The sequence below is a fragment of the Peromyscus maniculatus genome, chromosome 17 (genome assembly GCF_049852395.1).
Source record: "Peromyscus maniculatus bairdii isolate BWxNUB_F1_BW_parent chromosome 17, HU_Pman_BW_mat_3.1, whole genome shotgun sequence".
Taxonomy (NCBI): Eukaryota; Metazoa; Chordata; class Mammalia; order Rodentia; family Cricetidae; genus Peromyscus; species Peromyscus maniculatus.
Window position 1 is genome coordinate 12,190,405 of NC_134868.1, and position 14,018 is coordinate 12,204,422.

Consider the following 14,018-nt stretch of genomic DNA (forward strand, 5'->3'; position numbering starts at 1 on the left):
AACCACCATCATCACATCACTGTGAACTCCGTAGTTCATCAAGGTAAGCCAACAGAACCACAGGCCACTCACCTTCAGCTCGGCAGTGATCCTTCCATGCCTTCAAGCCAGCCATTAACCCAACTTTTTCAGCCTGAGCTTTCACTGAATTACTTTTACATGATTTCAAAAACTCCTCCAGCTTCTTCATCCCAGAGTTTAAGTTCCTTTTCATCTCCTTCTCAATAGAAAATGACAGGGTATTCCATTTTTCCTCTTCTTTTTGTTCTTCCTTGGCAATTAACCTCTTCTTATTCTCTCTAGCAATGATGTCAGCCTTGGTCTCCTGCTCAAATGGAAAGAAACATTTCGTGACAAGATAGAACTATTCCAGATTGACATTTCATGAGTGAAATGGTATTTTTAAGTATGCACTGATGATTTTGACCGTCATCGCCTACTTGAATAGTCATAAAAATGTTTTTTAATTAAGATTAAAAGATTGAAAACATAATAATTCAACTCGTTGAATATAAAGACTTGCTGTAGAATCTCCTAAATATCTATGTAGTGTCAAATATAAAAGGGAAAACATAATTATTGTCAAAGATACCTTGCAAAGATTCTTTCATGCCTCCATGCAGTGATATCTGCTATCCTCTCTGGGACTTCATGTCTGCTGCCTTCTCTACCAAGTCGCCTTCCTACTCCCTACATGATCATGATGTTCCTATCATGAATCACTCTCTGAATCTCATGCCAAATGATATTGTATCACTCCCCTGGCAAGCACCTACTCACCAAGGTTTACTATACCTGTACCTACATGCACCATTCTTCCTCCCTAAACTGAGATCTTAGAGATAAAATTGCACTGAAGTTGCCTGGATTCCCTAAGCCAAAAACATTTAGTCCATAATATTGATTGAGTGAATAAGAAACAGGAGCTGAAAGCAAGGAATGGACAGGGATCATCATATATAAAAGTGATTTGTCTTACCTAAATAAGTGTTTTCAAATGATTTAAATGTAATATTATATTTTAAAAAATATAATATATAATATGATATGACATATGATAGGATAATATAATATAATATAATATAATATAATATAATATAATATAATATAATATAATATAATATAATATAATATAACATAATATAATATGGACCCTCTTTTACTGTGGTTTTACAAACTCTATTATTTTATTTTACATGGTCAAATTAGAGGACCAATGACATGGTTCCTCAGGTAAAGGTGCTTGTCTTGCAAGCCTGAAGCTCGAGTTCAATCCCCAGAATCTATGGAAAGGTGCAAGGAGAGGACTCCACAAAGCTTTTTCAGGTTTCATTATATGAATCATGGCAACCCCCAATGACCTCCGCATATACACCATGGCAAGCAGAAATGGCAAGGCTTTAAACTCTCAAAGCCAGCCTCTTGTGGCACACTTCCTCCATCAAGGCCAACCTCCTGAGCCTCCCCAAACAGTGCTGCTCCCTGGAGTCATGCATACCTGAGACTATGGGAGACATCTCATTCAAACCACTAGACCCATATAAAAAGAAGCTGTCTCATGGAACGAAACCATCAATGGGATGAGCAAACATCACTTTAATAAAGAACAGCAGCAAGAGCTTTTTGTTATACTAGAATTTATAGAAACTTACATGTGCCTTCGAGCCCCTGCACTTACTACAGTCCTTCTTTGGCTTAACACCTTGAGTTGTGATGATCTTGGAAGAGACTGATTCTAACGAGTTCCCATAAAATCGTTGAAAGACATGATACTTCTGCAAACTTCTAAGTTGACGGGGGTCTTTTGAATGCTCTGAAAAAAGAAAAAAAACTTAAAATGTAAAATGATTGTGATTTCTTAGATGTACCTCTAACTCTTCCCACCATTCCAAATACAGGCACTTTCCTTTCTAGTACAGAATAGCAATTTTGTCTAGTCAGTTTGACCAAAGAAGGTATCTTAAATCTCATCCATAGAATAACTTTTAACATATCAAAAAAAGGTGGCAACTTTTCAAATATATATATATATATATATGAATATAAATATATATATTTGAATATAAATATATTTAATTCCATAGGCTGTAGCCTATGGAATTAAGTCTAGGATTTCGTTCATGCAGGTCAAGGGTTCTACTACTGGCCAACAACTCCCAGCAGCTCAAATACTTTCAAAACAATTTTTCACAGTCTACTTCCAAAAGTGAATACTAAGAATGTTATTTAAGTTTATTGATTAAATGTGTTCTTTGGCAATGGATGTAATGCACTCTAATTAATTATGCCATCTCATTTATATTCTTTTGAACCTGTCATCTCCCCCACTTCCCTACAAGTCTTTTTCCCAAACTCATCTATTATTTTTTAATTCCTGACCCGCTAATTTTAATCAGGTCTATGGGTTTGTCCACAGGTTTGGCTCATAGTGCCAATGGAGCACTATGAGCGCCTCATTGGATACACAACTGACGATAATGGCCATCTCTCCTCCAGCATCGATCAGTATTAGCAGTAAGGAGTACGGACCCACGAGCACCCTTCCAGGATGCTTGGGGTGGCAGTGTTTTGTTTTAGAGACAGACTTTGAGCTTTACCTGTCATGTGCCCTGTGAATGAGCTTCAATAGACAAAATCAAGAAGAAAACCATCTGAGACATTCTGGTTCCTTGAAGTATTGGATAGGAAAAAACAAGGCCCTCATCCTGGGCCACAGCCACAGAGCAGAGAGTTTAACCATTGTATATGAGACTTCAACAAAGAACATCCAGATTTCTTAAACCACAAACCATCTTCCCTTAACACAGTGTCAAGCTGTTCTGCCTAAGACACCTACAACCTCCATATGTATAACCACCAGGAAACAAATGGAGAACTCTGTTAACATCCTTCCTGGTGTCCATCTGAATGTCTTGTTGACTGTTCTTCACCAAAACTTCTGATTGGTATTCATAATGTGTTCTTCACTTTGAAATAGAGGGCAGAGTGAGGTCGATTTATATTGGTTTAACAGAATCAGCAAGCTCACCATTAAAATTGGCCTTTGTCCTGTCATAATCATCACTGAGGGGTCGGTGGGAATGCCAGTGCACAAGTTCATCAAACTCCTTTTGCTTAACCAGTGAGGTGACAACGGGGTCATCACTGTGAGACAAAAAGAAATACAAGCATATTTCAAATTTCATGTCTCCAAATCTAACACATCTTGCAACTTTGAAAAATCATAGTTCCTTCTCCTCTTCCTGGGACACAGCATGTGTGGTAGAATGCAAAGGTCATTTTATTAGAAGCTTCAGAAGTCAGGACTATCCATGTCTCCAACACTCTCAAACATTCCTTGTTCTATTAATTTAAAAATAATGGGAGAGTGCTTTGTTCTCCAACTCAAATCATACAGAGGTGATAAAGATGGTCAATGGGCAAAATGTTGCAAATATATATTATGTGTAATTTACTATCTTAAAAGTGGCTTTTAAGTTTTAAAGTTTTAAGATTCTGGAGTTTATTCAGAAAAGGCTTTCTCAAAGAATATTTAATAAATATTATCCATTCCAAACAAGTATGTATTAAAACATATGGTGGCCTTACCACTTTAGGAAAGGCAAGTCTTTCAAAATGTCTCCAGCAAATTCATCAACCAAATTACATGACATTGGAATAAAACCCAAATTTGGCATCTTTTCCTGGGAACTTTCTGTAAACAACAACAGAAAAAAATATGATCAAGTTAAATGTGAAACTTTCAGAAAGGAAGACAATAAATACATTGTTTTCCAAAATTTCACATTTAAAAATATTTTATATTCACTTCAATTATATTTTAATTTCAATCCTGCTCATAAAGTTATTTCCCTAGATTAGTCTTTAGGAATATAGTAGAAAATAAATAGATAAATAATAACCAAGAAAATAGGTATATAGATTAAATAGGTAGGTGGCTGGGTGGCTAGATAAATGAATTGATAGATATATGTCTGTATAGATGCATTATGATGGTGAACATGTCAGGTGATAGAGAGACACATAATAGATGATTCTTATGGTGCTTATGTTCAAATGTTTAATCCTTTTATTTTTGTCTACTAAGTGATAAAGTATCTAAAGATAGCAATCTGAAAGATCACATATAGAGTGTCAAAATGAATTTAAAGACAGAAAAAAAGCAAAGGTGATGAGATTGATATTGTTATAATACTCCCTTTGAGCTCCCTTTTGATTTATATATAAGCTTATAGAAAAACAAGTAGATAGATGACCAAAAATGATAGATCAGATAGACACATGATAGAAAAATGATAAATAGGTAGATATATTATAGATAGATGACAGATAGATAGATAGATAGATAGATAGATAGATAGATAGATAGATAGATAGATATCAGACACATCTTTTAGCTGAGATAATTGGCTAATGAATACTTTTTATTTAACATATTATTTATAATTCTCCTGATGCTCTCTAGTCCTATGTTTTCCCAGAATACCTTCTGCAACAATTAGTTTAAGTACTTTCCTCCATGTAGCAAACAGAGATCAAACTAGAAGCCCTGTTTCTTTTGAAACTTCCTCTAAATCATATTTCCTAAAATTCATTACAGTATTAAGGATGCTATTATGACTAAACAAATTTTTGTTTTTATGCAAATATGCATAGTACCCTCCATCCTTAGACAAATTAATAATTACATATAATTTTGCTGCATTCTGAATGTCATCGTCATTGAGAAATTTGTGACAACTAACTTTTCTTCCTTTGTATTTCATTCTGATTCCTTTTGAGATGTTCTGTATTTTTCACAAGTTACAGTTTCACTTTGTGTGTCTAGGGAATGTATTTGTCCAGTTCAATATGTTCCTGCATTTCATTTATCCCATTTGAGAGCATCAATGTGTAAAACTTGTCATCATTAATTCAGGTAAATGTTAGGTCATTATGTCTTCCAACATCACTCCACTCACATCAGTTCCTTCTTTCCTTCTAAGTTTCCGAATGAACCAATGGTTGACTTTCATTCTTCATGTCTTTTAATGTGTGTCAGATTTTAATTGTATATTTATTTAAGGTATATACTATGCTTTAATATACTTATCTTAAGACATAGATGATAGGTAGATAATAGACAGACAGACAGATGATGGATGGATGAATGGATGGATGGATGGATGGATGGGTGGATGGATGGATGGATGGATGGATGTGCATAATGTTAGATGGGCCTGGTGGTGCATCCCTGTGATATCAGCACTTGGAAGGTGGAGGCAGGATGATCAGGAACTCAAGATCATCCTCATCTACCTAGTAAGCTCAAGACTAGTCCAGACTACACAGCACCTTATCTCAAAAAGCACACACCATGAAAACAAAAGGATACACAGAGTAAACTAGTGGTACAGTCAGGAAAAACAACATGTCTGCTCTATTAAATATTTCTGTATTTCCTTGTAAGTTTTTGTGGGTGTTTTGGTGTTATGATTACCTAAAATCTTTTACTTTCCCAAATCACTAGTGTATATAATAGAATATATAATGTGATCAGTGTTAGCCCTCATAGAATACATTACCCTCATCAAGTACATCAAGTCTAGGTCTATTCTCTTCCATAGGCGTAAATTTTTACACTTTGACCTACATTTCCCATCCCCTAACACTGCTCCCTCAATAACTATCTGTTTACTTTGCTCTACTTCTATGTAATTTTTTTAGCCTGTGCATGTTAATGGTATCACACAGTACTTTTCCTTCTGTAACCAGCTTAAGTCATTTCTCATAATGGTATTTTTAACCCATTTCGTTTTCTTGTTGGAAACTGAGCCCATGGCCTCAGACCTGGTAGGACACACTAAAAGTGAGGAATGTCTCCACCCCTAAGCGTAACTCTTTTTTCTATTTATTTATGCTGCTCAAACTCCCCCATTATTAATATCCAATCAGCCTTTAAACCCACTCAATATTTTGATTTCTACAAGTTTGCTTATGGGAATGAATATTGGTTTAGAGTTTCTATTATTTTTCTCATTTCTAATTTTATATTTAATCTCTCTTAAATGTTTTCAAATTATATTCAGAAGGTATATAATAGTTGTGATGATTTTAAAAAAAAAACAGAATTTATCAGTTCTAAGTCCACAGCTAATAGTGTTCTTAGTTATTCCTCAGCCCTTTCATAAATTCTATCAGCATCCATCTTTGATACATAATCCTATAAAACAAATGTTTGTGATTTGTTCCTCATAATAATTTGCCAGATTTCTCTGATCACTTTCATTTCCCTGATTAGAGAGGCCTCGTGGCCTCAGCTTAAATTCCAAATTTTCAAGAGCCATCTATCATGTTCCAGAACCAGTGTGACTCCTTTGTTACTTCTGTTCGTTAAAAGGCAGGTCTAAGGGGAGCTAATCTTTGGGGTTTGCTATGGACCTGGTCTTCATGAAGACTGTCTGTTCTACCACTTCCTGGTTCTGGCCTCATCTCCTGTACCTGTCACCAGAGACACTCTGCACATCTGTAGCATAGAGAAGGCAAATACAGTGATCTGGGAAAAGGCTTTCTAAAGGGGCTGCTGTCTCGTTTTTATTCTTTGGCATCTCATAGTCTGCCCACCACAAGCCTACTGATTGTTTTGTTACTATATAAGACAGATGCTGATTATGGTGCCATGCTAGTCTCTATGCTGGCTTAGATATTTCTCAGCGGCTCTAGTTAGAAGCTCTTGCAGGCCTCTCCCATTCTACTGTTTGGAGAGGAACTATCATTCTGTAATAGAATACTGAAATTTTCAGTTGACAGAGGTCACATTGCTAGAAATAGAATTCACACCCATTTGTTTCTGATTTTTTAAATTGGCAATATTAATTATAAATTACATATAAATGTTCAATATTAGTCAAAGCACACCACCACATAGACATGACAATTATTTAAACACACAAATGCTAGAAAATTATTTCTACTTGGAGTTTTCAAACATTTTTCCCTCAATTTAAGTTAGGAATAAATTACCTTTAATTGGTGATGGGTTCTTTTTAAGAAAATGACATTTGGTTGTTCTCAAAGGAAATGGTTTTCCCACATCAAAGTTTCTGACCAACTTTGACACAGTGTCCCAGAGATGTACATATTCCTTCATGATGACATTCCCTACATCCAAATCCAGGCCTGGATCATAATTAAAAATACTCTGTATTAAGAAGCATCGACAAATGCATAGAAACACACAACTTCACTAAAGTCACTAGGTTCTGAAATATGAGGCAAGCAGTGGGATTTTCAGTGGGCTTCTCACTGAATGTAAATTAAAATGATCATGGCTGTGGACAATGCCATGACACATCTTAAAATTGATCATTCTTTTCTGTTTGACAACATAATATTAAAAATTAATGTCTTAACTAATGATAACCAACAGTGGAGATTTAATTAAGATAATAAAAATATTATACCACATATCACTTTGTAAACTTTAACACTGAATAAAACTAAAATAAAGATTAAGGAAGAATTGTTGTTTTATAAGTAACTAATTTATCCCAATGCCTACAATATAAAGAGTCCAATGGGCGGTGGTGGTGCATGCCTTTAATCCTAGCACTTGGGAGCCAGAGCCAGGCGGATCTCTGTGAGTTCAAGGCCAGCCTGGGCTACCAAGTGAGTTCCAGGAGAGGCGCAAAGCTACATAGAGAAACCCTATCTTGAAAAACCAAAAAAAAAAAAAAAGAGTCCAAATCTTGACGTCAAAGACATTTAATACGACTCAATTAAGCACTCAATCAAACATATTTTCTCAAAATGTGTTTTCTGTTCCTTTGACTATAAAAATACAAGAAAAGTTATTCTAACAAAAAAAATTACACAAAGAAAGTATAGAGATTATCTCTTGGAAAAACTTAAAATCTCTAAATATCTATTAACAATGAAATATTTCTATTCGTGAGAGCAATTTTATAATTACATACCATGCATGAAAACTAAGTGTTCTGAAATGTCATAAACTCATGCTTTTAGCAAAAATACTCATGGAGTAATATTAAGCTGAAAAATATTTTGAATTGCTGTATTCATCCTGGTTGCCATAAATAAAAATCATAAACAAAGACTGGGAAACCTGAAAATAATTATTATTTAAACAATAGACATTTAAGAAATGGTTTTGGCCGGGCGGTGGTGGCGCACGCCTTTAATCCCAGCACTCGGGAGGCAGAGCCAGGCGGGTCTCTGTGAGTTCGAGGCCAGCCTGGGCTACCAAGTGAGCTCCAGGAAAGGCGCAAAGCTACGCAGAGAAACCCTGTCTCGAAAAACCAAAAAAAAAAAAAAAAAAAAATGATTTTGAAGTTTAAAATTCTTCATGAGCTTTCTCTCTAAAGGAAGGTGATGTACATTATATAGTAAGTTGATACCTTTTGCATTTTCATTTTCATAGTAAAAAGCAATATTCTTCAACAAAGGCTTATCACTTAAATCAGAAAGGTGAAGCAAATTCAGACTCTCAAATTCAAACATATGTACATTGCTTAGGATGAAATATTCACACCATTTTTTCTGAAAATAAAAAATAAAAGAAACAAAGTTATTGACAGCTTTCCTGTCCACAGTAATACATGGACGGACTCCATATACATCTACAATCCAAATGAAAGGCAAATGGCAGGACTGTCCCAATTCTCATTAGCATTTAAACCCATTTATTTGAATACAGATTATGTTGTCCCTTAAAAACTGAAGCATTACATAAAATAAAAAAACTGACTCAAAAATAAATTTAAACTGAATGTCATCCTAGCACTTGGAGGCTATGGCAAGAGATTGCTGAGAGTTTGAGACCAGTCTCTGTTACAGTCAGTCTCAAAGCAACCTGAGTTGCACAGTGAGAACTTGTCTCCAAAAACATCTTGTTTTCATGAGTTAAAGAAATATCTATTATTACTGCTGATAGTTTCCTCTCATTGTGATTCGAAATCTCAAAAATTACGTATTTTTTTTTTCAGCTTTTGAATACGCCTCTGTTCTTTATTTAGGTTTCCTTGTTTACTTTCGAGTTGCCAAGTATTGAACTACTAAGGGTTCTAGAAACAACAAAATGTTTCCCACCCACCTGAGCTGTTAGGTCTCCACCAACTTAAGGCTGTGCAGGGATGCTCCATCTTAACACCGGCAGAATGTCTGCACTAACAGCACTTACTTCTGGCCATGGTAGACATGAGTCTTCTTCAATGGTATGGTTTACAGTGCTAAAGTGAGAGCCTCCTGTGGGAGGTTTCTTCATCCACTCTCCCTTGGTGTTAAAATCTAATGCTTCCCAATGAAATGAGGGAAATGAAGCTGCTGTTCATAATCAGCTAGAATTTCCAGGTACATCCTGCCAGGCCATCTTAGAATGTCATCAAACATTGAACAACTTTTTGTAATGTTTTTTTAACCTTCCTTATGTATTTTTTTTAAAAAAGTCCAAAGTTCCTCACTATCTCTATCGATGTATATCGAAGGCATCCTGTAGAGTGTAGCCAATCCAGCTTTGGTCTGGAAGTTCCAACCCTCACTGAAGCTTCAGTAACTATCACGCCTACAAGGCGGGGCCAAGGGAGGGCCCTGAAGACCCACTTTGCTCTCTTGTTTCCTGGACACAAGAGGTAGATGAAGGGGAGTTCTCCAGAGAACATCTCTGGACTGCACTGCATCTTTTCCAGAACCTGCCACCTACCTATCCCTCCATTTGTAAGTTACCCACTAAATAAATCTTCCTTTTAACTACATGTACTGGCCTTAATAATTTCACCAATAGCACCCATACAAGTCTGTATCACACCTATTGTGCTCACACCAGCTCCCATTTGAGTTCCAGGGCTTCAACTACATAAAGGTGACAAAAAAAATTAATAGAACTGAGGAATAAATTTTATAACAAAATCCAAAGCACATTCCTGGTGCCACAATGCTTATTTAAATTTCAGACATCAGTAGATTTATTATATTAATCTGAAGGGACCCATATTAAAGTGTTTAAATGAAAATGAGATCCAGAAGTGGATCTGTTAATATCCATTTCATTAATAATACATAGTCTGTTGCCCCCTGCGGGACTAACAAAGCACCTAGAGGAATGTCCTTCTATGGGATTTAGGATACAGAATTTTCTCTCATGAATCAGTAGAACCTACACAGAGTCATCTTCGTCATGTCTAGTATTTACGGCACCACAGAACTCCTTTAAAATGCTATTATAACAGCTATGAATGCTCACAAATGCAGATATTCAATATATCCTACCACTCTTTTGTATGGATATGGGTGTAGTGTGGGTGTCTTGTCCAGGTATGTGGAGGAGTGTGCATGACTTCAGGAGACATTCCCCTGGTATATCCCACTTGATGGATGCAACAGGGGTCTGTCATTGGCCTGGCCCTTGACCAAGTCACCTAGAAGGCCAATAAGTGATCTTTCCATCTGCTTATCCTTGGGATTACAAGTGAGTATTGCTGCACCTGACTTGATTTCAGACATGCTTCTACATTGGAGATTAAAGTTAGGTTCTCAGACTTGGGAAGCATGTGCTTTACAAACTGAACCATCATTCTTGTGCCTTATACCTGACTTTCAGCTTCCAACCACAGTTCACACTGTGGTAATATAGTAGTATGTATATAAGTAGTAGTGAATGTAACACAAGCACTACCAAGTAAAATTAATGTAACTTAATCGCCTCTTTAGTCACACTCCAATCAATGCCCTTCATGAATTTCCTCCACCTCTCCCATGCTGCAGTTTGACCAAGGCATTTATGCAAAACTGTTCCTCCTTGAGTAAGAAAGCAACACTCTCCATGCAGTTCAGCTGCTTCCAGTTATGCTTAAGTCACTCTTAAGAATGCTACAGAAGATAAATACTCAGGGCCTTAAGTCTAGAGTGCTCAAAAGTCACTTCCTTAGTCTCCACACCATCGATAGGTATGTGGCTAAATAACCCACTAATTTCCCCAAATCCAGGTTTGTGTCTACACTGTGTGGTCTACATTGAAAGTCAAAAACACTTTTTAAAAAATAGAAGTCCCATTAGCCTGCTTAAAACCATTATTAGGAGAGACCGGCCCCCAACTCCCAGCCTGCCCCGGACTTCCCTTCTGGACCAGAGGTGAGTACCCGGGTCCAGCCCGGACCCCATCCCTGGGCACCAGCCACTCCGGGGAGGCCTGCACAGCTTGGCGCCGGGTTCTGGCCACTGGGCAGCTCCCCTTCTAGCCCCACCTGGAGGGATCCCCTTTTCCAAGCCCCCCGACAGCCCCTGCAGTCTCCGCGCCCTGCCCCCACGCCCATCTGCCCGAGACCCCAGCCACTTCCTGAGACTTAGAGACCGGCCCCCAGCTCCCAGCCTGCCCCCAACTTCCCTTCTGGACCAGAGGTGAGTACCCGGGTCCAGCCCGGACCCCATCCCTGGGCACCAGCCACTCCGGGGAGGCCTGCACAGCTTGGCGCTGGGTTCTGGCCACCGGGCAGCTCCCCTTCTAGCCCCACCGGGAGGGATCCCCTTTTCCAAGCCCCCCGACAGCCCCTGCAGTCTCCGCGCCCTGCCCCCACGCCCATCTGCCCGAGACCCCAGCCACTTCCTGAGACTTAGAGACCGGCCCCCAGCTCCCAGCCTGCCCCCGACTTCCCTTCTGGACCAGAGGTGAGTACCCGGGTCCAACCCGAACCCCATCCCTGGGCACCAGCCACTCCGGGAGGACCTGCCCAACTTGGCACCAGGTTCTGGCCACCGGACAGCTCCCCTTCTAGCCCCACCGGGAGGGATCCCCTTTTCCAGCCCCCCCGGAAGCCCCTGCAATCCCCGCGCCCTGCTCCCACGCCCATCTGCCCAAGACTCCAGCCACTTCCTGAGACTTAGAGACCGGCCCCCAGCTCCCAGCCTGTCCCCGACTGCCATTCTGGACCAGAGCTTGCCCCTGACTTCCCTTCTGGACCAAAGAGTTGGACAAGAGAACTCCCTTTTGGACAAGAGAGAGAGTCTTCCTGAGTCTGTCAGCTCTTTGTGAAACAAGTACACTGATAAGACCAAGAAGGAACCACAAGGAGATGGGCAGACGTCAAGGCAGAAGTACATACAGCAAAATGAAGAGCAATACAGCATCACCAGAACCTAGCTCGCCTCCAACATCTAGACCTGAACACCAAAAATTGGAAGAAGCAGAAGAAAGTAGCCTTATGAGTAACTTCATGAAGAAGGTAGAGGCTTGTGTAGAGGAAAAGACAAGAAAATTGGAAGAACGCTGTAAACAACTAGAGGAAAGGGCAAACAAATTAGAAGAAAACAATAAAGCCCTCCAAGAAAACAATAAAGTCCTGGAAGAAAACATTAAAGTCCTGGAAGAAAACAATAAAGCACTGAAAGAAAATCATGAAAAAGCAATGAAACAAACAAAGGAAACAGTCCAAGAACTGAAAAGGGAAATTGAAAAAATAAAAAAGACACAAACAGAGGGAATGCTGGAAATAGAAAACCTGAGTAAAAGATCAGGAACTTCGGATGCAAGTATAACCAACAGAATGCAAGAGATGGAGGAGAGGATTTCTGGCATTGAAGATACAGTAGAAGAAATAGTTCCATGAGTCGAAGGAAACACTAAAGCCAACAAAGTCATGAACCAAAATGTCCAAGAAATCTGGGACACCATAAAAAGACCAAACCTACGAATTATAGGGATAGAAGAAGGTGAAGAATACCAACTCAAAGGCACAGAAAATATATTCAACAAAATTATAGAAGAAAACTTTCCCAACTTAAAGAAGGAAATGCCTATGAAGATACAAGAAGCCTATAGAACACCAAACAGACTAGACCCCCAAAAAAAGTCCCCTCGACACATAATAATTAAACAACTAAATGTACAGAATAAAGAAAGAATATTAAGAGCAGCCAAGGAAAAAGGCCAAGTGACCTATAAAGGTAAACCCATCAGAATAACACCCGATTTCTCAATGGAGACTTTGAAAGCCAGAAGGACCTGGACAGATGTAATGCAGACACTAAGAGACCATGGATGTCAGCCCAGACTAATATACCCAGCAAAACTTTCAATCATCATAGACGGAAGGAACAAGACATTCGAAGACAAAGTCAGATTTAAACAATACCTATCCACAAACCCAGCCCTACAGAAAGCACTAGAAGGAAAATTCCAACCGAGGGAAGTCAGATACACACTTGAAAACACAGGCAATAGATAAAGCCATAACAGTAAACCCCAAAGAAGAGAAGTACACACACACTACCACCAAAAATAACAGGGATGAAGAATCACTGGTCATTAATATCCCTTAATATCAACGGACTTAATTCACCTATAAAAAGACATAGACTTACAGAATGGATACGAAAGCAGGACCCATCTTTCTGCTGCATACAAGAAACACATCTCAAATTCAAAGATAGACACTACCTAAGAATAAAAGGCTGGGAAAAGACTTTTCAATCAAATGGTCTTAAGAAACAAGCAGGGGTAGCCATCCTGATATCCAACAATAGACTTCAAACTAAAATCAATCAAAAGAGATCAAGAAGGACATTACATCCTCGTCACAGGAAAGATCGACTAAGATGAAGTTTCAATTCTGAACATATATGCCCCAAACACAAGGGCACCCACATATGTAAAAGAAACATTACTAAAGCTTAAACCACATATAAAACCCCACACATTAATAGTGGGAGATCTCAACACCCCACTTTCACCACTGGACAGATCTCCCAAATCGAAACTTAACAGAGAAATAAAGGACTTAACCGATGTCATGACCCAATTGGACCTAATAGATATCTACAGAACATTCCATCCTAACAAGAAAGAATATACTTTCTTCTCAGCACCCCATGGAACTTTCTCTAAAATCGACCACATACTTGGCCACAAAGCAAATCTCAACAGATACAAAACAATCAGAATAACCTCCTGTGTTCTATCAGATCACCATGGTTTAAAGCTAGATTTCAACAACAACAAAAACTACAGAAAACCTACAACCTCATGGAAA

General features: G+C 38.5%; 1 protein-coding gene across 2 annotated transcripts in view; it reads right to left on the reverse strand.

Annotated features, from left to right (window-relative positions):
• Positions 1 to 14,018, reverse strand: part of LOC102905926 (putative ATP-dependent RNA helicase DDX60) — a 101,220-nt gene that overhangs the window by 57,481 nt on the left and 29,721 nt on the right. For both annotated transcript variants that reach the window (XM_076553286.1, XM_076553285.1), the window contains 6 exons: positions 8,397 to 8,538; positions 7,003 to 7,158; positions 3,589 to 3,694; positions 3,029 to 3,144; positions 1,653 to 1,813; positions 73 to 325 (listed from right to left, as the gene is read on the reverse strand). In XM_076553286.1, the coding sequence (XP_076409401.1) occupies positions 73 to 325; positions 1,653 to 1,813; positions 3,029 to 3,144; positions 3,589 to 3,694; positions 7,003 to 7,158; positions 8,397 to 8,538 (934 nt within the window). The remainder of the gene's footprint in view (positions 1 to 72; positions 326 to 1,652; positions 1,814 to 3,028; positions 3,145 to 3,588; positions 3,695 to 7,002; positions 7,159 to 8,396; positions 8,539 to 14,018) is intronic.